Here is a 24,515-nt window from a genome sequence, read left to right as displayed (position 1 = left end):
AGCTGGGCACACATGTAGACCAAGCATAGATTTCCATTGATCAGGGCTTCAGATCTCAGAACTAGTAAAAGCAAAACAAGGTTACCAAACAAAGCACCTTTATGCAAATTTACATCATATACTCAAATTTATTTTCTTTTGGTAGTAACTGGCATGCGTGTAGTATACACACAAGAGACACCTCTGTTTCAAGAGGTCCTATCTATATAAGCTCTACCTTTCTATCTAAGCAGATAAACTGCTGCTTTTTCATGACAGAACTTCTTAGAAATCTTCCTTTCTGGGAAGATGCTGCTACTTGCCAGTGCTACAGCAATCACTTGCCTATTCCATTTGATCTTGGCAGGTCTGCTTTTCTTCCTTGTACTGCAGTTGCTTTCAGTGGGACTGCTATAAAAACATGGCCTCATTTCTCCACATGGCACAGGCAGAATAAGCTACCCTTCAATCATCAGTTATTTTACAGTGTACAGAACAGATACAGCAAAGCAACCAGCACCGTATTAGTCTGTATTAGTCACAAGCTGTTGCCAGTTGCTCTTTTTTTATCAATGCTCAAGTGTCTGAACTGGGATCTCAGGGCCTAGCTACACATTATATTAAATGGTGAGTTTGGCTCTGTGCATTTGCTTTTTTATTACCCACTTAAAATAGAGCCCCTGGTGGCGCAGTGGTAAAACTGCCGCCCTGTAACCAGAAGGTTACAAAATCAATCCTGACCAGGGGCTCAAGGTTGACTCAGCCTTCCATCCTTCCGAGGTCGGTAAAATGAGTACCCAGAATGTTGGGGGCAATATGCTAAATCATTGTAAACCGCTTAGAGAGCTCCGGCTATAAAGCGGTATATAAATGTAAGTGCTATTGCTATTGCTATTAAAATAGCAGATGTCAGGGGTGAGATACTGATCAGATTTAAAATCTGCTTTAAAGCAGGACTTTAACCCTTCCCCATCACATCTTAATCCTTTCACTTCATGGTATCTCTTCTAAATCTAACTACTACTGTAGACTTGCTGAAATGTACATCCCCATTAACACTGAAGTGTTACCAAGCCATGATTTTTTCATTACGTAACTTGCACAAACAAGTTTTAAGTAAAGGGGCTGACAGGTTACTCATCCAATAACTCCTATTCACTACAGGTTATTCTAAGGAACACATAAGCTCCTAGGTCAACAAGGAACACATAAGCTCCTAGGATAACATACTTCTACTTAGGACAGATTACTCATTTAACTGGTAGGACCAAAGAGACTCCAAAGTTGTGGAATTTTTACCTAATACAGTAATTTGTATCAGTGTTTGCCCATGAAACTCAATCATTCTGCCATTGTCAAAAACAATTTATTTATATAAATACACTATCAGAGAGCAGCAGTTAAAAGTTAATGAGCTATTAAGTCATTATGACTTTGAACAGTATTTCTGCCAAGTTTATTTTTCAAGTATCAGTCCGTCTTTTCCTCTCCTTAGTTATCTGAGACATGAGCATCAGAAACCCAACAGCTGTAGCCATAACACACCCACGTGAAGATCATGTGGAAAAAATATGAAAAATCAGGTCCCCTGTCATCAGATCTTCATGTTTTTATGCTGTTCAGTGAAATGTGGAGCACAAACTTGAAGCTAGGAGGACAGTTATGTTTTTGAGAAGCATTCAGTTGATAATCATAGCATTCACTTAGAAGGAAAAAACTTCTCATGTGCAAAAAGCTGCCTTGGGGACAGAAAATTATTTAACTGAATTTACCAGTGTAATATATATTTCTGTGCCCAACACCATCTGGGCATGGACACAAAAATTTGTTGTGATACAAAGATAATACTGTAATTTCTCAAAACAAATACTGACCAATACTCTGACTAACAAGATGTGTGCATGTTCTAGGAGCGCTTGTGCATACACTGTTGTGCAAGAGCTTATTAAGAGCTCAGAGCACTGCCTGTGTTCTGGAAGCATTCTTTAAGACTGGAAATACATTGCTAATGGCTCTTGCACAACTGTGCACATGCAGGAGGGGACTGGGGAAGTTGTGCAAGGGTTCCCAGCACAACCCCACAGTCTCTCCTTAGGCACATGCTTTGTTAGTCAGGATGTCAGCTCCTACACAAATTGTGCAAATCTGAAGAATGAAGGAGAAAGAGTTTGTCATGTACACTAGGAGCACCGCACTATTTTCAGTTTTTTTCTTCACAGCTTGTAGTAAAAGTTAATAAGTTAACCCCTAGTAACCAAGCAAAAAAGATACTGTTTAAAGTGGTGGCTCTTATATTTAGCAGGGGGAGAGCAGTGCTTCCTATTCATCTCAACACAGGAGCCCTCCCTAAGGTGGTTGCCAGTGGGTCCCTTTTGGATGGCTCCCTGCTTCAAAGCAGCTCATAATCTTTTCATTCCATTTGCTATGTAAGCCACGTGGAGAACTTGTTGAAAATTAGTGTAATTTTTCATAATAGATTTCTTTAGGGAGGAAACTACCCTAGACCTATAAAACAAGCCTTTCAATTGCACGAGAGCCTTCAAAATATAGTTCTTTACTTTTAGATAACATAGTTTCATCTGTCATTGATTGTCACAAAGTTAAAGTAGTTCAGATCTGTGCCCCTCCCCTGCCTCATATTAAAAGAGACCCATGAATAATATGTGGAATACTTAACTCTGTGGGAAAACATAAGGCAAACTTCTTTGAAATGCTAGATGAGTAAGTTTCAACATTTATTTTTGCCTATTTCCATATTAGGCAGATAAAATACTAATTTATTTGGTTAAAATTTGGATTTTCAGATACCTGGATTGTAGGCATAAAATAGATGCATATCTGTCAAGAGTATACAATATGTGCTACCTTGGCAAGATCCTTTACACACTGATGTTTTGAATACAAGACAATGTTCAAAATATTTTAGCTATAAAATATAAAACGCATGAATAAAGCTTTGAAGAAGATATCCTTGACAAAGTGATAGGACCACAACACATTCATTTAAAATGTGTCAACCAACATTTCTCAGAAACAAAGGTATACAAAGAAGACCATGATAATGTGGAATGGACATGTCATTTGAACTTTTTCTAGAAGTTCATTTAAGCACAAAGTCAGAAGTGGTCTTAGTCAATCAGCATTTCTTGCAAATGTTGTCTGACCTGCCAAAGAAAAAAAAAAGTGCGCAGAAGCATGAATTAACACTCACAATCCAGTATGCAAACCCAAAACCCACTCAAAGCACCATATGGCAGCAAAATTCCTTTTACCGTCATAATATCTGGCCTCCGGCTCTTCTTTTCATTCAGACACTGGCAAGCAAGCAAATACATCTGTTCAACTGATTCTATGTTCCAATTGCTCATCTTTTCATCAGCATAATCTTCAATAGTCTTTTCTTCATCTTCAATTTCTTCTTTGATACTCAGCTGTATAGAAGCAGCAAGTAGTATTGCAATGATTTGAAAGGATCTAATCTACTAAATACCCAAGGGGGGGGGCAACAAGAGGGAAATAGGAATTTCAACATAAATATTTCCACTATTGTAATTAGAGGTCATTGTGAGTTGGTATCATTAAAGTACACAACCCCACATGTTTTCTACAGGTATAGCAAAATGAAATTGAAAGAATACTTCACATCTTTAGCAAACTAGGGCAGGAGTAGGCAACTTTGACTATCCAGCTGTTGTTGAACTACAATTCCCATCATCCCCAGCCACAGTAAATTGTGAGTTTGGGGTGGTATAAAAGTGTGTTAAATAAAATAAAATAAAAGTATGTTATGGTCAGATTCTCTTATTTATTCTGACCTATAGGTAAATATACCTATTTAAGCCTACTTATTCTTTATATTCTCCATGGGCTCAAATAAATGACAACCCCAGGATATTTAAATTGGGATTTTAATTATCATGTTTCTTCAATAAAGTGCTTTTTCTTTCCTCAAATCAGCAAAAAGAGGAAAAGAGCTCAGTAGGTTTAGAGAGAAAGCATGCTTCATATGTTGTATATTACTGGGGAGAATTCACACAGCTGGCAGATTTTTTGTAAAAAGAATCCTTCCCACTTGCAGCCAAATAACCTTTTATTCCACTGGGCTCAAGATAGCATCTCATCTGAATTAATATCCAAATATCAGGGATATTCTTGCAATGTTTATTATACAGTACATTGTTCCACTTTTAATCACCACTAAATGGTCTAGAATTTAATATATACAACTTTGTACAAACAAAAAATGTACACAGTCAGCATAAACTCTGCCATCTGTGTTAAGTATCACTTCAGAAGGGCCATCTCTAGCTTAGGATTGTCCTTACAGGCCCTTCTACCCCTCAGTAGTGTGGAAGCCACTACAACAAATGTCCTGCCCATGCCAATTTGATAATGAGGTGTCCATGCTGTGGCTCCTTCCCATTCCAGTATTGATTCAATTTGGAATTCATCCCATAGAATTCTCTTCCACGGGATGCGGCTACAAGCTTGGATGGCTTTAAAAGGAGCTCAGACAAATCCATGGAGGATAGGTTAATGGCTAATCTGATGGCTATAGACCACCTCCAGCCTCAGAAATAAGATGCCTCTGAAGACCTGTTGCAGGGGAGCAATAGCAAGAGGGGGCATGCCCTCAGCTCTTGCCTGTGAGCTTCTCAGAAGCATATGGTGGGCCACTGTGTGAAATAAGATGCTGGACTGGATGGGCCTTGGGCCTGATCCAGGGCTGTTCTTATGTTCTGAGAAAGACAAGATTGCACAAAAAAGATCTGTATCGCCTGCTCCTGCTACATGATTCCAGAGTTCCAATATTACTGACATGCTATAGGAATCATCCCCGCTACAGCTGTTCCAATACCACAGAGATAACATTTAAACATCTACCCAAAAAACAAACACAAACAAGAGTCAGTTTTTAGATCTGTGAAAAGTTAAAATAAAACCATTCAATCAACTAACACCTTTTAAAAGGTACTCTTAAAAGGCCACACATTGTAGCTAGTTTAGTTGAAATAGGGTCAGAGAACCTATAAATACTTCTCACCTCAAAATCCTAAAGATTTACATTATAGCCCTTAAGGTCCTCCCTCTGAAAGCCAACTAGGAATGTTATTTCAGTGATCCAACACTTTGGAAGTGTCTCCAGGCAATATCAACTCCTGCCAGGATTCTTATTCTAATCTAATCCAGTCCTTTGACACTGTAGACTTTTAATTGCCACCAGCTCTAACATATTTGGCACAGCAACCAGCTGCTATCTTACTGTGAAATGTGACAAACATATTTGTTATAAATCCAGTTCTGCAAGTACCAGTAGCTGGGGGTCCCGATTTTCATCCACAGGTGTAAGCCCCGTTATTATTTCAAGTAACACCTAGAGAAAGATAAAATATAAAGCTGAAGTGAAATGCATGTCATGAAACTTCAGATATCAGTGCACAGGTAAACCCTAATGAAACTCTACTAGTAGAAATATTTTGAAAGATTTATTTATTTATTTAACTAACAAACAAACAAACAAACAAACAAAACACCCCATCCAGAGGCTCTGGGCGGTGTACAACAACTTTTAAAAGACATAAAAACACACAATTAAAAACACAGTGCTAAAAACAATATAAAAACAATTCAAAAACTATTAAAACCATTTAAAACCAATTAAAATACTTTTAGAAAACAACAACACTTTGAATCTATTTGCTGACACTCCCTCTTTCTCAACTCTTAGAAAAAACACGTTTATGCAAACTTTTAAGAAGTTGCATACTTCTCCCTCACACACGAGCCCAAGCAATTTTTTAGGAACAAAATGGATATTAATTTAATGACTTTTTAGCATCATTACACATTAGATGTGTAAAAGAAGAATCATTGGAGTACATGAAGAATGCATTTCCAGCACCAGACCTGAACAAAAGGAATGTTAGCATGCATGCCTATCCAGTGAGTCGTGGAGCCCAGAATCTTTTTGAAAAAGAAAATAAAGCGCTAAGAAGACCACATTGTTTTCATTAAACCTTGGATGAACAGCTCAATTTCCTTGGTCAAGTCAGCCACAGGTACTTGGTGATTTTCCATCCAAAGGCAGCAGCTCTGGAGGGAGCAATCTGGAGTAGAATATGGCACATGAAAAGGGGGCTAATCTTTTCCCCTCAGCTCCCCAGCCCTGACTCAAATGAAATAATATTTAGTGCATTTAAATATTAGCAAGATTTTTTTTTTCTTAAAAACTCATGGAACATCTTTGCTACACACCTCCTATGTCACTCTGGCCAGGCCCTCAACAACAGGTCTTCAAAAAACACTATTCAGACCTGGAAAGAGGGTGTGATCCCCTCGCCACCCCCACAGCCAGACACCAACTGCAGGAATAGTGAGAGAGGAAGCAATGCCCTTTGGTGCCTGGCTCAACAGTCATTCGGCCTCTCCTGATTTAGACTCCATCAGTGGCCACCCATTCATTTTGTAGGGGATGGAGGAAGAAATATTCCATTTGGCAGTGAGTCCAGATTCCGCTTCCTTCCCACCCTCTGTACTGTGGAGGGCGGGAAGGAAGGTATTAGTATTAGAAAAGAGAATACTTTAGATTATCTAATACTCTAGATTATCAGTCTGAAGACAGAGATTGTGATATTTCTAATTTATGAACAATACACAGCAAAGTTAGGTACTTTAATAGAGTTCAAATAAAAATTGAAATTGAAATAACTGGGTATTTTTCAAAACAAAGGACTATTTCCTCCACTTGTTGACACGGAAATAATGAGGCAACTATTTGCTACTCACCACACCAAAGCTGAACACATCAGATTTAGGAGTCATCTCCCCACGCAAAGCCTCTGGGGCCATATAGGCTGCCGTTCCCACTATCCTTTCTGTTAGGATAGTGTGAGTGAACCTTACTGAAGCCCTTGCGAGTCCAAAGTCAGAAAGTTTGGGCACAAATTCTTCAGTTAGTAAGATATTTGCACTGGAAAAAAAATAGTATTGCACTCTAGAGAGCTTTTTCCCCATAGAGAAGGTAGTGCATTAGTTAACTGAACAGAAATAGCATTTTTGCTTAATATAGCAACATAAATTATTTTGACTGATACAAGCAGTTTTAAGTAGAAAAGAATACTTATGCAATTGTCACACCAATTTTTTATTTTTCTTCATTGTATGCACCCACTTGCTCCACATTAGCTCTTTACTCCTACACAACTAGTGTTATTGTGCAAAGTTACTATAGCTCTTTTGTAACTTTAAATGTTTTGTAACTTTTCCAGGATTGGGGGAAAAACACTGATCATATCAGTAGAATGATGGTACTTCCAATCAACAGGGGAAACATTTTCCTTTTAAAAAGTTTAGATGTGTTTGGAAAATGCTGATCAAACAATGGTAGGAGTCCATAGACAGATTAGTTTTGTAGATTTTACCTTTTAACATCTCTATGAATGTGATTATTTTCATGTAAAAAACAGATTCCACTGGCTGCACCTTGAGCAATGTTACATCTTGTTCTCCAAGGAATTGGTGCAGTGTCATCCTGGGGGGAGGGGGAGGGGAAGGGAGGGAGGAAATATCAGTATTTATATTAAGCTTGCTTGTTTAATCCAAAAAATGTCTCAAGACTGCCTAATGTAACATTAAGAACTATTTGACATTTCTCTATTTGCTACAAGCAGCAAAACAAATTGATCCATAAGCATTTCCTTGTCAAAACAAACAGTACTGACCAACCAGGTCCCTGAGAACAACTGAAAAGCCCACCAAAAAGGGAAAGCCTTTAATTGTTTATGGAACAGAAGCAGAGAATAATGTTTCTGCACATCTGTGAAAGGTGCATACGCTACCTCAGGACAACCATCCTGAGGACCCTGATCAATCCCATACTAGTCTGGGCTTCCTTCAGTGGCAAGATCTTTTTCTACATACAATGGAACAAAAGGACCTCAAAACTGACCTATAGAACTGTTGAATCTGAATCAATAAGACATCAAACCACCAGAAGTCTGATTACTCTCCCTAGCCAGGATGTTGGCAAGTTTTGACTTTGGAGGTATTTTACTTCCCAATACTTGGGAACACCCAAACACAGTTAAAGTAAACAAACCTTTACATGGGAAATGCAGACTCTTCCAAAACCTCAAAGTGATTTATTACCATACACATCTTAGGCATTCAGCTAGGGCCCCTGAACTTCATATCAATAAAGATTGGAGCAACATTGTACATCACCAAATTTGAAATAATGTCCAAAGTGAACAATGTGGGAGGAAACTTTACAAAGTTGACTAATACACAAGAAGCAGATTGTATGTATATCCATGCCATCGCAATAAAAAGTCCATCACATTTGCCTGATTTTCTGGTTCTGCTAACCAGGCAAAGGAAATGGAAAGAGATATCCTGATTCACAGCCTCACATGAATATACTGTAAAGTCCCATATACAGTATAGCCTGTTTTTTCATGCAGTTTCTGTTCAAAGAGAGGAATAGTGTACACATTGCACAGAGCTGCTTAGGAGGTACATAAAAAGGACAGCCCTGCAAAAGGAAGAGGTCTTTGTGAACCAAGAACTCACATACCCACAAAAGGAAACTGGATCAAGTATTTATATATATTTCCATTTAGTAACTTGAAAGACAGTAAACTTCTAGGCACTGACATGTAGAGATGTGCACAAACAGCTTGGGGCAGCAGGAGGCAGGACGGGGAGCGGTTGCCTTAAAAAGCAGGTACACAGCTCCTTACCTGCTCATCCCCACCCTGCCACCGCCCACTCTCCAAACGGCTGCGTGGGGCTGTGGCCCTGTTCCCTGCTGCCTCCACATGGCACTGGCATGCACATGGCCACCAGACGCGATTTATTTTGGAAAGCAGGAGCAGCCAGAAGAGCAGCAGGGCAGGAACAAGCAGGTAAGGAGCAGTTTGCCTGCTTTTAAAGGGAACCACTCCAAGCCAGTTCGAACACCAGCGCCTGAGCCAGTTTTGTGCTTCCCAAAGGAGGTGTCAAACTGGTTGTGCACATCTCTACTGACAAGCAAGAATTTCACTTACCAGACAAGCTAGTCTGTCGAGCAATGAACCATTGGGCATATAATCATAAACTAGACAAGGCTGATCAAAGTCACTTGAGAAACCAAGCAATTCTACTAGGTTCTCATGTTGACATCTGTGAAAAAGATAAATTATACAATTAGCTATGAACTTTAATTGTTTTAGGATGTACATTTTAAAAAAAATGAGTAAAGGGGCTCTGAAGAACCAAGTCACAATTTTTATTTTATTTATTTACGATCTCGATCAGCAATTATTTTCACTCACCACATTAATTAATCTAGAATAACTTCCTTTCATGAAGCATCAAGAAAGTGGTAGCACAGCAATGGTCATATGAATTCAATGCCAAATTATAAAGGCTGGCATCCCAAGAATGATCTTAGAAGATCATAAATGAAAGACTCTGATACACTGTTGGGTTGAAACAGTCAAGTTGCTACTCAGAGCATTTTTAAAAAACTGTTCCATTGCAATCAGTTGATGCATTTAGAAATGGTTTACAAGGGTGATTTCAAGAAAGTTAGCTACTATCAGAGTTGTGCACTGTACATTTGTACATAATCATTCAAGAATGAGAAATGCTTTTTAAAAAAATCTGCAGGTAAAGAACACAACTCTCCAAGACAGTACTCTTCTGGGGCAGTGCACAGAGGAGAGAGGAACAAAGCATGCCACTCTCTACAGCAGCCCTGCTGAATCAGGCCCAAGGCTTATCTAATCCAACATTCTGATACCCACAGTGGCTCACCAGATGCCTTTGGGAAGCCCACAGATGAGACAAAGGCATGCTCCTCTCTAGCTGCTGCTCCCCTGCAACTGGTATTCAAAGGCATCCTGCCTTGAAGCCTGGAGGTATCTTATAGACATCAAGCCTAGTAGCCATTGATAGACCTATCCTCCATGAATTTGTCTAAGCCCCCTTATAAAGCCAACTAAGCTGGTGGCCATCACCATATCCCATGGCAGATAATTCCATAAATTAATTATGTGCTGTGTGAAAAGGTAGTTCCTTTTGTCTATTCCTTCTTTGGGTCAAAGCAGAATAAAAGCTGAAATTCCTTCCAACTATCCTGTTCCAAATAAACTAACACACATTCAGTGTGTGATTTTCCTATTCTTGCATGGAAACTAATGATGACCAAGATATAATGGTTACTATCTGAAGGTTCTGGTGGCGCTGCTGGCCTTCTTTCAAAATTCAGCCAGTTCCAGCCCTTGCCTAGCCACTCCTTCACACAGCTTCCATTCTGTGAGACTTTGCATCTCTGTGTTAGATGTTGCTCTTGTGGCTCCTTCTTGAACATGATTTCATACCTTGATGCCTGGCTCACTTTCCCTTCTCAAACACCACCCCTTTGGACTTTGGACAGACTCACTCACGCACAGCCTTGGGTATTTACCTGATCTTCCTTCACCAAGAACTGTTGTGTGACAGACCTCTCTGCTATGAAATTCTATTTGTCTGATCATCATCTTTTCTCTTTGAGCATTATACACAATTCACTTTCTCCACATCCCACTCCTGTCACAGCTTACAGTCTACTGATGCAACAAGCATCACCAACAACTTGTCCTCTCCTTTGTCATCTCTGCACCCTCCTTTTGTTTCCACCTTCAATCTAATCTTGATACCTATACACTCCTCTCATTCCCAATCCTACCTCATTCTTTTAATTTGGTATCATAATTCATGCTCACATGAAACCAAACTCCTTTGGAGGAGAATTAAAGAGCAAATGGCTACAGCTGCAATAAGTTAATGTTTTCCTTCTCATCTGCCATTCACCTGGCCAAATACTACCACTATACTTCCCTGATCCACTTCAGATCTAGGAATCCTTGATGTCTTGATAAGGCCCATCCCTTCACTCTTTCCTGATCTCTCTATGTCCAGGACTTTACCATCTTATTCAATGCCATAATTGAGGCCATCTCTTCTGCTGTCATTTCCTCTGTCTCAGCTTTTGGTGCTCCCTCCATCACCCTCAACCCTTTCCTTTTCAGTCGCGTTTTATCAGTTATCTGATAAAATGACTACCCCCACTGACCTCATCAAATCCCTTCATATGTCTCCTTGATCTTATCCCCTCTCCTCTCAGCTCCTGGACACCATCTCCTCTGCCATGATCCTTTCTATCTCACAGCATTCAGACATGCCACTAGCTCCCCTATTTTCAAAAAACATCCCTCAACTCATTCTCTCTCCCCAACTACTGTGCAGTTTGTCTCCCACCTTTTGCCACCAGACTCTTAGAACAATCTGCTTATTCCTGCTGCCTGAACTTACTTTCCTCATAAGAACATAAGAACAGCCCTGCTGGATCAGGCCCAAGGCCCATCTAGCAGGGCTGTTCTTAGTCTCCCACCTTTTGCCACCAGACCCTTAGAACAATCTGCTTATTCCTGCTGCCTGAACTTACTTTCCTCAAACCACTTTTGAACCCTCCACCCCAACTCCAGTTGAAATGCCCTCATATGAACCACCAATGAATTCACCACCAAAATGAAAGGGGTCTGTTTGGTCCTCATTCTTCTAGATGTCCCTGCTGCTTTTGATAGTTGATCATTCTGTCTTGCTTGCCTCCCATTATCCCTAAGCTCTCTTCCTAATAGTTCTTTCAAGGTTTCTATAAGGGAAGTTCTTCCTCCTCTTTCCACTATGGTTCCTCAAAGCTTTGTTCTTGACACCTTGTTATCTCTCCCTACACACTGTCCCTAAGCAATCCCATCAAATACAGTGATTTTCTACAGGCAGTACCTAGCTCAGGCCTGCTCAACTTTGGCCCTCCTGCAGATGTTGGCCTACAATTCCCATAATCCCTGGCTATTGGCTGCTATGGCTGAGAATTATGGGAGTTGTAGTCCAAAAACAGCTGGGACGCCTAAGTTGAGCAGGCTTGACCTAGCTCTACTTTTCTACTCCAACATTTTCTCCCTCTATCAAATCCTGCATCTCCAACTGCCTGTCTGGCAAGTTGGATGCTTTGGTTCAAGGCTCAGTATGCCAAGAACCAAACACCTCATTTCTCCTTCCAAGTCTTCCTCTCCTCACACTATACTTCACCACTGAAATTACTACCATCCACTCTGTTGAACAGCTTGGAGCCTTGTTCTTCGTAAAGTGCCATGTACATGAATGTTATTAAATAAACAAAACAACAATCTAACTGGTAGGCACTATCCTTTTCCAAAGTTACCTAAAATGTTTGAGAACTTCTAATCGTAAGACATCAGTACTTGAACATTTTCTAGGTCCCTTTACAAACCTTTATAAAATGCGTGCAGAACAAGAAATTGCTTAATTTCTCCATTAATTTCTTCTGTAGTTCTAAAGTAAGACATTTTGCAGAGCTCTCCTTGGGATAAATTGGCAGTGGTGTTTCAAAAATGCTCAGGACTTACTTTGCCATAATCTTTATTTCTTGTTCAAACTGCTTTTTCAGGTCTTGGATACTAACATCAGACACCTATAAAGACAATTTTTAAGAATTAACTGGCAACTCAGAAGTAGAGATTTATGGAAACTGGGCTAATCCAGGAAAACCTAATCTCAGTGTTACTGCCAGAACAAGACCCAAATTGGTTTCTTGTACTCAGATATTGTACAAAAATGTTTCCAGGCTGTAAAGGAGCTGAACTGTGTGAAGTTCTGCCGTCTATAAAGCTTCTTAGAGCCTTAAAACTTCAACTGCAAGTGAATTCACCACTGCCTTTGTAGTATAAGGTTTCCTTACTTCTGTTAAAAGTGCACTATCTTCTAAAATGACTAGGATTTTCCCACCTTCATGTAACTGCAGCTTGCTAGGAGCTACTCTATCTTTAGTTGTCCATTTGTGCCACTAAAAAAAAAAGTGCTGATCTAGGATGTGTTAGAAAGGCATTTACAAGGGCAAAAAGAAGACTTCTTAAAATAGCACAAGGCTTCCATGCAAACTCTAGGCTGGATTATTATGAAGAATAAAAAAGAGCATTAGTACATTTTATTATTTACATGTATATCCTGCTCTTCCTCCAAGGAGCCCAGAGCGGTGTACTACATACTTGAGTTTCTCTTTCACAACAACCCTGTGAAGTAGGTTAGGCTGAGAGAGAAGTGACTGGCCCAGAGTCACCCAGCTAGTTTTATGGCTGAATGGGGATTTGAACTCGGGTCTCCCCGGTCCTAGTCCAGCACTCTAACCACTACACCACGCTGGCTCTCCAGATAGAAACAGAGTGAAAGCAAAGATAGCAGCAGCAGGTAGTGGCAAACATTCTATCACATATACAGTTAGAGACATTTATAGTGGTTGTATACATACTAGGTAGCAAAGGAGGAGATATTATGACTATCTCTCTATAACATGCATAAAACCTTTCATTAGAGATTATGGGTTTTATGCACATTAGAGGACACAGTCTATAATCTCTCTCCTTTGCTACCTATGTGTATAACCATTTGTAAATGTCTCTAAATGTAGATAAGATGTTTTGCTACCAACTGCTGTGACTATCTGAACATATGAAAACATACGTTATAACTCATGAAAGCTTATGCATTAAAAATAGTCTAAAAGGTGCTATCCTTTTTTGTTTATACACACACACAAAACCTATCACATATATTTTTACTGGATTATTATGTGTAGTTTTAATTACCTATTTCTACAAGGGAGGAGCTGAAAGGAGAACAAGTACAAAGATCTACTAGAATGATTTAAAAGAAAAATGAAACACTTAATTTTTGAAACAAGGTTGAGAAAACCAAGCCTTTACAGCCTAGTGAAACAGAAGTTGGAAGAGATAGAGTGATGCTTCTACAAAATCCTGGGAAGATTTTGTAGTAATAGAAGAACCTTGTGAGGGGAGAGTGTTGCTTTAAAGGAAATCTTGGGTACAAAGGGCAAATGGACTTGAATTTGTCATCAACAACATCTAAGGTTGAAAATCAGAAACAAGTTTTTAACCATCAGAGTTCTGGAAGAGTCTTCCCAGACAAACTGTACACCATTTCAATGAATAAAATAGTTACAGTGTTTGACTTTTAATCTTATGTTTGCCTTTAGTTTCATCTTCCATTTAGAAAAAGTAAAAATTGCTTGGTCATGTAAATGTTCCCTCCGTAGGGGCAGGAGTATGGCTGTCTTAATTATAGATAGTGCAATGCATACCGAGAGGTATACTCAAGGTAAATTAAAAACAAACAGATCCCAACTACACACAGATACCACATTTAATGTACAGTCGTCCCTATTCAACCACGAGGGTTTCAATCGGCAAAAACCTCGCTGTAGGCAACTTTGCAGTTGGCGAGGCATTACAGTCAACGGGAAAGGGGATTTTAGGGGAAATCACAGTTGTGATGTGACCAAAAACAAGGTAATAAATTGAAAGAATTGTCCCGACCCTGAAATGTCCCCCCGGGACCCCCTAAAATCATCCCAGACCCCCCAGAAATGACCCTCTGACACTCCCCATGGAAATGACCCCCCAAAACCATTTTTTAAAAACGCACCAAACCGCAACTACTCAGGTCACAGTTGGCGAGGGCAGTCACAATTTCCCAGTTGTGGATACTCAAATCCGTGATTGGGAAACCTGTGACAGGTGAGGGACGACTATTGTATTAGGCAGAACTGATGCTATACAATACTTTTAACTCTTATAAGCAACTAGTAATGCCAAGTTCACACAGCTGCCAAGAACTGGACACCTATTATAATGATCTGACAATGATAGTATTTTCAGGTATGGAGGAGCAGGCAGAGTCTACAGGTGTATTGATGTAGAAGATACATCTCAATATCATTTCTTAACATGACATACCATTTTAAGACGATCCGAACGTTGGAGAGATCAAAGGAGATCTTACAGAGCCAAAAAGAAATGCAGTTAAGAGTTAACCTCTCATCTCACATTCTTAGTGATGCAGAGATTAGTTTTGAATTAAGGATTATCTTTTATACCAACTCTTACTATAACACATTTCAAACCAGAGTTCATTTTTAAAAACAGATTATGCCAGGGATTCTGGGAGTTGTAGGCCAACATCTACAGGAGAGATGAAGTTGAGCAGCCCTAATGAAAATGAACCTGGAGAGCTGATCTTATGACAGCAAGCAGGCTTTGCTAAGCAGGGTCCGTCCTGTTTGCATTTGAATAGAAGACTACATGTGAGCACAGAAAGACATTCCCCTTAGGGGATGGAGCCGCTCTGGGAAGAGCACCTGCATGCTTGCTTTCAGAAGGTTCCAAATTCCTTCCCTGGAATACCCAGATAGGGCTGAGAGATTCTGCTGCCTGCAACCTTGGAGAAGCCACTGCCAGTCTGTGTAGACAATAATGAGCTAGGTGGAACAATGGTCTGACTCGACATAAGGCAGCTTCCTATTGTATTTGTAACTGCTACTTGTTGGACACTATTGCAGTTTTATGAGTTTGGTTGGGTATGGACAACAGTGCACTGGGTGGATCACTGAATTATTTCCTTGTCCTTTCCATGCTTTCAGTTCTTTGAACAACATAGATAGTATAGTACAAAGTAAATACTCAATGCATGATGATGATATGAAGCAACTGTCAACCTACAGCAGTAAGTTTTTTCACAGCCACCGTTCTGCCATTAATGTATCCTCTGTACACAATGCCAAAGCCTCCTTCACCCAACTTGTTACCCCCAACTGCCACAGTTCGGTCGTCAAAGTTATTTGTAACACTCTTCAGCTCATGAAACAAAAAGCTCTGTAATCCTGGAAGACAAGAGTGGAAATCTCAAATTCACTTTTACTATCTATGCAATAACAAGATTCAGCAATTTTTTCAAAGCTCATTCCCAGCATCATTAGGGCCAAATTACATGTTCAGTGGCCTTATCTGTTTAAAGGGGGTAAACATAGTAACATCCTTACTGAAGATCAAGAAGATGGGGGTGGGGAGAGATCTGGATCCCACCCACCCCAGTCACCATCATCTTGATAATAGCTGCTTTTGAGCAGGGAGTAGAGAAGTTAATGTTCTACTCACAAAAGGCCACCAAAGGTATACCCTGGGCCTTGAATTTCAGCCATGATTTTACCTTAGAGATTTTCTCTCCCTTTCCAACAGCTGCCAGAAAGTGAAGAAAATAATGTAAGATGCAACTCAGTTAGCTATTGTATAAGAACACTGAAACTATGCTCACAGTTATCTAACTCAAGCTAGCATAAGCACAGATGTTTTAAAGATAATGACATGATACACAGCATATAGCACCACCTGCCTACACCACCACCAGCGCTGCTGTGCAACCACACTCTTGCGCCAACACGTAACGTTGCATGGCACTACAGCCATTGGAAATAATGACCATAGTATTGCACAAGCACAGTTGTACATATTGTTTCAACAGTGCTCTTCTGCAAGAGTACTAGTGCTGTTTTAGGCATCTGCAGCAGCATGGGAGGTATGCTGCACATCATGACAGCCAATAAATCTAATTAAATTTAGTACAAGTTGTTATTGATTAAGGGGGAAAGTTGCTCAAACATTAGAGATCTGACGGACATGTTTCAAACATTATTTTGATGTATTGCAACTGCAAGTAGCAGAACATGAAGGGCTCCCTCTCTCAGTAACCTTTATCATGTAAATATACAGCACAGGAGAAAACTGTCAGGGAAGCTACTAAAGATGTGTGCAAGTCTGTCATCATCTCTACCTCAGACTGCTTTGCAACTGATACTATGCTCCCTGACAAGACTAGATAGAATTCAATGAAAGGTAAGACTGAGTGATAGAAGGCAACAGTTTCCTACCTGTGTCATTAAGATGCAAGCTACTCTTCTCTGTACTCAAGCACCCTTTGTCTGGAACTGAGAGTGGTGCTACAGATATCTTTTGTTTTTCTTCTACAGGAGTTTCCTTTTCATAGACAGGCAACGTTGCTTGTAGAGGTAAAGGAAGTGTTATGTCTTCTGATGCTCTTACATCTGCCATATAATAATAATCCAATAGTTTTGACTGAGAAACTTCTAGACTATGCAGGTTGTTTCTCACACACACAAACAAACTTTATGGAATACATCACGCTCTAAACATGCCCTAGATTTTCATCTTCACAGCAGCCTCATGGTATTGTTTAATCATACTTGGGCCTACAACATGCTGATGATGTACGTGGTAACAATGTGTACATCATTAGACAATTCTTGGAGACTATTACTTCAGCAAAATGAGACTGCACCAGATCCATTTTGCTTTTTCCACAACTTCCCCTCACCTTCTGTCTGTATTGCACTGCCAAGCTAAATTGTCATCTGCCATGATGGGGCTCCTTATCCCCCCACCACCCGATCTAGTTTTAGATGACTTTCAGGTGGAGCTGATCTTACCTACTGAATTGCAACAGATTTCCTCCTGACCACTGCTTCAACACAAGTACCCAAAAAACCCATCTCGATAAAGAAAATCTTTTATATGCGTTTCTTAGCATAGCTATTATGTAATACTAGTGGGCCCGGGCGCAGAACATCTACGCTTCCAGGCCAAGTGCCAAGCCCAGGCGGCCGGGCCGAGTGCTGCCTACGATCCGCGGCCGGGCCACCCCGCCGCACCACCACCACTGTGCTGACGGGCCAGGCCGGGCCGCCACCGCCGCCTCACATCTGCGGCCGGGCTTGGGCCCGCCACCGCCTGGCCCGCCACCTTGCCTCCGCAGCTGCCCAGCCAGCCAATTCTCCTGGGTGCGCCAGGACCAATCAGGCACCCCCGCAGCCCAGCCAATCAGCTGGGCTGCCGGGATGCACGTTCGAAAGGCACACCCAGGAGAATTATATATAGAGATATTTTCATGGATGACTACTATACAGAAGTGAAGCATGCTCACCTAAATCATTTAAAATAAACATGGTTTCCATTTAAACACAGGTCATAACTATTGCACAGATCAAAGCTACCTGGGAGCAAAAGACTGGCTGGTGCTAAGAATTGATTTCTGGTCAGCAGGTCCACCAGTTCACTAACTGTACAGTTTGATGTCCCCCAGTCATAAAAGAGTTCGCAGGTGGGACTCTTTCCCATTTGCTTTAATGCTTCAAATCGCCTTAAAGAAAGAAGAAATCAAATTAGTGAAAAAGTATATATTGCTCTTTGCAATTATTAAAGACTACACATGAAAGATTACAGTTATCATAAAGTAAAGTGTGCCATCGAGTTGGTGTTGACTCCGAGCGACCACAGAGAACACCCTGTGGTTGTCTTCAGTAGAATTCAGGAGGGGTTTACCAAAACAGAAACCTATTTGTAAATCTTATTATGTATTTCCTTTCAGAAGTCAAGATCTTCCTCCACTGATCTTCAAGCTTCAAGATCTTCCTGCACTGTCTCCTGTGTTGTATCTTACAGTATTACTGAGTGAATTCTGCTGCCATATAATACTAGGGGACCTGATCCAGATTCTTGTCTCTCCAATAATTTAAATACCAGTTTAGCAATAGCACAGCCTGCATCAGCAGGAAAAGAGGAAGCACCCACAGCACTGATGTGACAGCAACCCCTGCTAACTGGGCAGAGAGAAAGCTTTTTAAGTAGCAGTTCCTTTACCATTAACAGAGGGAGAGCAACCTATTCATCCCAGCACAACATCCCCACATGTTCCTTTTTAGAGCATGGGCGCTTTTCAGACAGGGAACCATTTTCTCATTCTTTTCCCTATGTAAGCTTTTTTATAGAAAAGTGGTAGTATATGACGATGACGACTACTACTACGACAGCCTAGTGCAAAAGCCATTGTGATTAGTGGTCCACCAATAGAGTGAAGTTATTTCTGTTGGACCACCTAGCTGTGATTATGTCACACAGTGCCAGAACAGGTGGACTTCAGTCTGACACAGCAAAGCAATTAATTAATTGCTTTGCATTAAGAAAGCACACCAAGGAGCACTTAACACAGATTTGTTAACCCTTAACTGTTAAGATATACCACATAAGCATTCCTGCCTTGTAAATGAAAAAAATCAGTGGAATTCTAGGGGATGGGGAAAAGACTAAACCATGCAAGGCTGGAGTCATCCCAGCCTGGTGTGAATAGCATATCAGACTTCAAGTTGAAACTCAGTGGGTAACCTTGCACAAGTCACAGTCTCTCAGCTTAACCTACCTACAATGTGGTTGGGGGCAGGGGGTAGAAAGGAGATAATCCTGATGTATGCCATCTCAAACTCTTTGGAAGAAGAGGATACAAATGTACTGTGATTAACAATAATATTACAGGAGAAAAATCAAATCATTTGACTGGTTCTTCTATCAAATAAACAGAAACAAATAACTTTTTTAAAAAGTTAAAAACCAAGCAAGTGCCTTAACTTCCTTGGAGAAGATTAGTTTGGTTTCCCAGTACAAAGTTCTACTCCAATTAACACACATGTGCATGTGTATACAAACATGGTTGCAGCCTTCATAACAGAGAGGGATTTTCTTCCAAGTAAAGAATACTAAGTACTGAAGGGCAACTTTATTCATAATATCACCTAGCTAGAAGTTATCCTCATGCTAATTTCAGGCTCCATCTTCTGCCCTTGCAGCAGCTCCCTCATGTAACTCAACCAAACTATTATTTAGGCATATATATATCTCCAAGTATGTAAGGTGCTTAGTGACCCGGGCTGGTAACTATTAAGCAGCAATAAGAAGCCAAAACTTAGGAAACTGCACTCTGCACCCAGAGAACTACAGCTCATAACAAAAATACAACGAAAGACTTTAAAAAAAAAAAAAGACTGCTTAAAGGAGAAACACACTGCTCCTTCCAAGTTAATCTATGGAAAAGGAAAGGATGACACAGAAGCAAATATGCTATGGGATTTTTTTAAAAAACCATCCCTACAGAAAACTGATCTATTGAATTAATGTGTTCATGAAGTTTGGCCAAAATTATATGCAGAATAATAGTTACAAAATACTACATAAGTGCTGACATTCATATCAGAGATCAGGTAGTCTTCATTAGGTCCCAAGGTATTTGAGTGGTATACAAACAAATTAATACATCATTATTTTCTCTTGGCTTCAGTATCCAACCTGATATGCATTTGGCTGTATCTGTTTGCTCCAGATGGTTCTTTTATATCTGCTGCTAGTTTCTTCCACCCTTCCTGCGGATCAATGAAGTCTGCCAGTTGCCTCATCATGCCATAGCTAAGGCAGCGCACATACATTGAAGGAGTTATGGAGTTGTTCATTGCCGATGCCTAACAAATACAAAATAACAATTTTCAACATTTCTTTCATCTAAAGATGTAAAGTCCACAAAGCACTCCTTTATTATAGGGCTTTTGCCTCTTATTTATTTGTGTTTGTTTTTTGCATGTTTGATCCTGTAAGTACTTATGAAGGTCAGTAAAACACAAATATAAGTGGACAGAACCACAAGACTCATGCACAGCCCTTAACATTAGGGATGTGCAGGAACCGGTCCGGCGGTCTGGCACCGAGGGAGGGTCTCCCTTTAAGGGCGGGGGGGTAGAACTTACCCCTCCCGCCGCTCTTCCCCCTCCGGCGCTGTAGTTTTATGCGAAGTTTTTGGGGCGGCAGCGTTCCTCGCTGCCGCCCCTGCCCCCGTCGTCGCCTGGCAGTCTTCCTAATAGCAGCACGCTTGCGTGCACGGTGGCGCACATGCGCCTGTCGCCACCGTGCGCACGCCGCCTACGTCACACGCACGCTGCGTGTGACATAGGTGGTGCGCGCCACCGCGCACGCATGCGTACTGCTATTAGGAAGACTGCCAGGCGACGATGGGGGCAGGGGCGGCAGCGAGGAACGCTGCCGCCCCAAAAACTTCGCATAAAACTACAGTGCCAGAGGGGGAAGAGCGGCGGGAGGGGTAAGTTCTACCCTCCACCCTTAAAAGGAGACCCCCCCCCTCGGTGCCAGTCCAGACCGGTCCGGACCATGCACATCCCTACTTAAAAGCTTGGGCACACATGTTAACCCCCTTTAAAAGGAGGTTCCACAGCTGCAATCATCTTTGGCTGGGGATTCTGGGAGTTGTAGTCAACAACATGTGGGAATCCCTGTTAGAGGGAACACTGCTGGAGTGGGGGAGCACCGGGGTTTAGACAGCCAGCAGTGATATACCCTCTTGCTGCCCTAAGAAGCTTTTAAAAGGCAGGATTCCGCTTTGCTTGCAACAGTGGCAATGTGTCCGGAGCAAACAACATAAACTTGTCCACATGCCGTATGACCGAGAAAAAGTCCAGGTAAAGGCCAACAGAGCGGGATTTGAGGTCTTCGCGAGGAAGAAAACGCGCCCACCTGGGGCTGCTCCACAGGAAATTAGCCCACCACCAAGCCAAAGCTCCGCTCAACTCTGGTAAAGCTGAAGCCGTACTCTGGACCCGCCCAGTAACATATCACCATATTGCACAAACAAGGAGCTTCCCGCGCTCTCTTCCCTTTAATCCTGAGCTCGCTCTCTTTCTCCCCCCCGCCCCGCCCCGCCCCGCTCCGCTTCGCTTTCAAACCTTACGTATGCATTTGTAGTCCTCCCTCTTTTTTTGCCCAATAGTCTTGGTCCATTGGGATGGAAAGGGAAGAAGAAGAAGATACATTTCCTACAAGCTGAAACAAAGGTGCCCAGAAAGCAGGGAGCGCTTCACAGCCTTTTCTCTCCGCCTTAGGATGTAGGAACTTCCCTCTAGCCCTATGTTTTAGTCTGCTGCTTTCTTAGCTTTGGACCACATTGGTACAGTCTGCTCCCTCCCTCCCACATTTCCCTTCTTCGTTGCTTTTGGTGTTACACACACTACTCCCCCCTCCTTTTGAGAGCGGAGTGGTACACTCTGCTCTCTTGATCCCGCCTTCTTCCTCTCTCCTTTGGTGCTGCTAAATGGTAGGACGGTGTAGTCCGTGTTAGTGAATTGTTCATACAGCAGACAGACAACAGTGGCAATGTGTCCGGAGCAAACAGCTTAAACTTGTCCGCTGGCCGTATGACCGAGAAAAAGTCCAGGCAAAGGCGAACAGAGCGGGATTTGAGGTCTTCACGAGGAAGAAAAGAAAAGGCGCTCACCTGGGGCTGCTCTGCAGGAAATTAGCTCACCGCCGAGCCAAAGCTTCGTTCAACTCCGGTAAAGCTGAAGCCCGTACTCTGGCCCCGCCCAGTCACATATCACCATATTGCCCAAACAAGGAACTTCCCGCGCTCTCTTCCCTTTAATCTTGAGCCTGCGCTTGCTCTTTCTCCCCTCCGCCCTGCCCCGCTTTCAAACTTTACGTATGCATTTGTAGTCCTTCCTCTTTTTTTTTGCCCAATAGTCTTGGCCCAGAAAGCAGGGAGCGCTTCACAAGCCTTTTCTCTCCGCCTTAGGATGTAGGAACTTCCCTCTAGCCCTATGTTTTAATCTGCTGCTTCCTTAGCATTGGGCCACAATGGTACAGTCTGCTCCCTCCCTCCCACATTTCCCCTCTTCGTTGCTCTTGGTGTTACACACACTAACCCCCCCCCCTTTGAGAGCGGAGTGGTACACTTGATCCCGCCTTCTTCCTCCCTGTTTTGGTGCTAAATGGTAGGATGCTGCTGTCAATCGCGCGATTGTGGTAAGCGAGGGGGAAGCTGTCACTGCCAGTCAGGTATACTTTCCGCATCCCAATCTTATACATACTTACTCAAAAGTAAATGCCGCTGAGTTTATTGAGCCACACCTATCGGTGGGTGCAGGGGATTGTTGTTACGTTTTGTTGTTACATTAAATAAAGTAGAAATCACCTGCATAAGTGTGCATTAGATCAGGCTGCACAGCTGCAATCCTATGCATATTTACTTAGGACTAAGCGCCATTGAACTCAATGGTGGGAGCTGTGGGATCAGGCCTGGCTGTTGATGTATTAATATAGCTCAATCTCTTTAAAGTTTGGAGACAGCCTTGTGAGGAGTACTAACCCTTTCCCCTCGTACAACAATTGTGCTCCCTCCTCACGCTGCTATTATTATTATTAAAGAACATTGAAGAAAAAGCAGGGTGTGTGTGTGGATTGATTATATATATATATATATATATACACACACACACGCACACCTGGTTCCGATCCAGATCAGGTGCCCTAGCTCGTTGAGAATAATCCTGCAATCGTATTCCACAGAACTGTTTTAAATCTGATACCTCCTCCAAACTAAAAGTTAAAGAATATTGGTTTTTGTCAGTTTCTTTGTGCCGCTAAATATTTGTACAAAGAGAATATTGTATAAACCAGCATTGCACTAAAACAAGTAACTTTTGCAAAGTATGTTGACCAAGTAATCTAGATGCTGAAGCAATTCAGATGAGAAAAATACTAGGAGTGTGCATGGAACCAGTCCGGGGCCATGTAAGAGGCCTCCGGACCGGTTTGGAATTCGGTCAGTCCGGCGGGGGGGGGAGTGTGGCTTTAAGGGTGGGGGAGTAGTACTTACCCCTCCCGCCGCTTTTCCCCCTCCGGCACTTGACTTGTTAGCAAAGTTTTTGGGGCAGCAGAGTTCTTCCCAGCCACCCCTGCCTCCATCGTTGTCTTGAAGAAGGAGAAGTTGGCGCCACGCATGCGTGCGGTGCACATGTGCCTCTGGACCGGCGACGGGTGCATGCGTGGCACCAGCTTCTCCTTCTTCAAGACAACGATGGGGGTAGGGGCGGCAGGGAGGAACTCTGCCACCTCAAAAACTTTGCTAATAAGTTGAGCGCCGGAAGGGGGAAAGAGGTGGGAGGGGTAAGTACTACCCCCCACCCTAAAAGCCATACTCCCCCCAGTGCCGGACCGCACCTCTGTGGTTCCATGCACCCCCTAAAAAATACATTATTAAATACTCATTTAATAATGAGCATTTTTTAACCATAGGGCTTGCACAGGAAATCTAGTAAATAATCCCCATTCAGCCATGAAACTAGCTGGGTGACTCTGGGCCAGTCACTTCTCTCTCAGCCTAACCTACTTCACAGGGTTGTTGTGAAAGAGAAACTCAAGTATGTAGTACATCGCTCTGGGCTCCTTGGAGGAAGAACGGGATATAAATGTAAAATAAATAAAATAAAATAAATTGTGGGTTGTATCAGTCTGGCCTTCATGACACTCAAAATACACTGCTCAATGTGGCTGCTTCTCTTTCCTCACATTCCCAGTTACATATTTCAAATTTCTGTTGGATCTTCCATAAACCATAAAAAGCTATATTGGTGGTGGGCATGTCCTGGGTGCTTCATGTTCATAAAATTAATGAAAAGAAGAAGAAACGCCTTCTGTATGATCCTCATCGCACGTTGAGGTCATCCGGAGGTCCGTCTCTGGTTACCATCGGTATGTCTGGTGGCAACTTGGAACGGGGCCTTCTCTGTAGCTGCTCCTGGCCCGTGGAATGCACTCTTGGCAGATATCCGTAGTTTGGGCTTGTAGTTGGCCTTCAAAAGAGCCCTAAAGACTTACTTGTTTGGCCTGGCCTCCCAAGGTTTTTAAGTTGTTCTTAAGTATTTTTAATTGGTTTTAAATGGCTCTGAACTTTTAAAT

At 41.9% G+C, this 24,515-nt stretch overlaps 2 protein-coding genes across 16 annotated transcripts in view; one reads left to right on the top strand and one right to left on the bottom strand.

Annotated features, from left to right (window-relative positions):
* Positions 1-1,329: 1,329 nt before the first annotated feature.
* IRAK4 (interleukin 1 receptor associated kinase 4) lies at positions 1,330-22,453 on the bottom strand. Of its 4 annotated transcripts, none has more exons than XM_053255445.1 (12): positions 22,054-22,450; positions 20,064-20,233; positions 17,942-18,087; positions 16,802-16,975; positions 15,597-15,757; positions 12,432-12,496; positions 9,027-9,141; positions 7,401-7,510; positions 6,766-6,949; positions 5,291-5,353; positions 3,252-3,410; positions 1,330-3,143 (listed from the first exon to the last, which is right to left on the bottom strand). In XM_053255445.1, the coding sequence occupies exons 2-12, from the start codon at positions 20,222-20,224 to the stop codon at positions 3,108-3,110; spliced, it is 1,374 nt and encodes a 457-aa protein (XP_053111420.1). In that variant the 5' UTR covers positions 20,225-20,233; positions 22,054-22,450; the 3' UTR covers positions 1,330-3,107. The 4 variants fall into 4 exon arrangements, with proteins under 4 accessions (XP_053111420.1, XP_053111422.1, XP_053111421.1 ...); XM_053255447.1 differs by lacking the exon at positions 22,054-22,450 and adding an exon at positions 21,511-21,751; XM_053255446.1 differs by lacking the exon at positions 22,054-22,450 and adding an exon at positions 21,297-21,450.
* Positions 21,649-24,515, top strand: part of PUS7L (pseudouridine synthase 7 like) — a 47,174-nt gene continuing 44,307 nt past the window's right edge. For 4 of the 12 annotated variants that reach the window (XR_008308487.1, XR_008308486.1, XM_053255443.1 and 1 more), the window contains exon 1: positions 21,649-22,111. The gene's annotated coding sequence lies outside the window, so the exon portion shown is untranslated. Of the gene's footprint in view, positions 22,112-22,407; positions 22,614-24,515 lie in introns of those variants that run through there. The other 8 variants (XR_008308488.1, XR_008308484.1, XM_053255444.1 and 5 more) reach the window with 7 other exon arrangements.

This window comes from Hemicordylus capensis, chromosome 5 (genome assembly GCF_027244095.1).
Source record: "Hemicordylus capensis ecotype Gifberg chromosome 5, rHemCap1.1.pri, whole genome shotgun sequence".
Classification (NCBI taxonomy): domain Eukaryota; kingdom Metazoa; phylum Chordata; class Lepidosauria; order Squamata; family Cordylidae; genus Hemicordylus; species Hemicordylus capensis.
This window is presented reverse-complemented; position numbering and strand designations above follow the sequence as displayed.

Bases quoted from the DNA above. Each gene is read 5' to 3' on its own strand.
- IRAK4 (XM_053255445.1), bottom strand. From the start codon at position 20,224: ATGAACAACTCCATAACTCCTTCAATGTATGTGCGCTGCCTTAGCTAT. The intron at 18,088-20,063 runs GTTGGATACTGA...TCTTTCTTTAAG, and splicing joins TACAGCCAAATGCATATCAG to GCGATTTGAAGCATTAAAGC. The intron at 9,142-12,431 runs GTAAGTCCTGAG...TCTTTTTCACAG, and splicing joins GAAATAAAGATTATGGCAAA to ATGTCAACATGAGAACCTAG.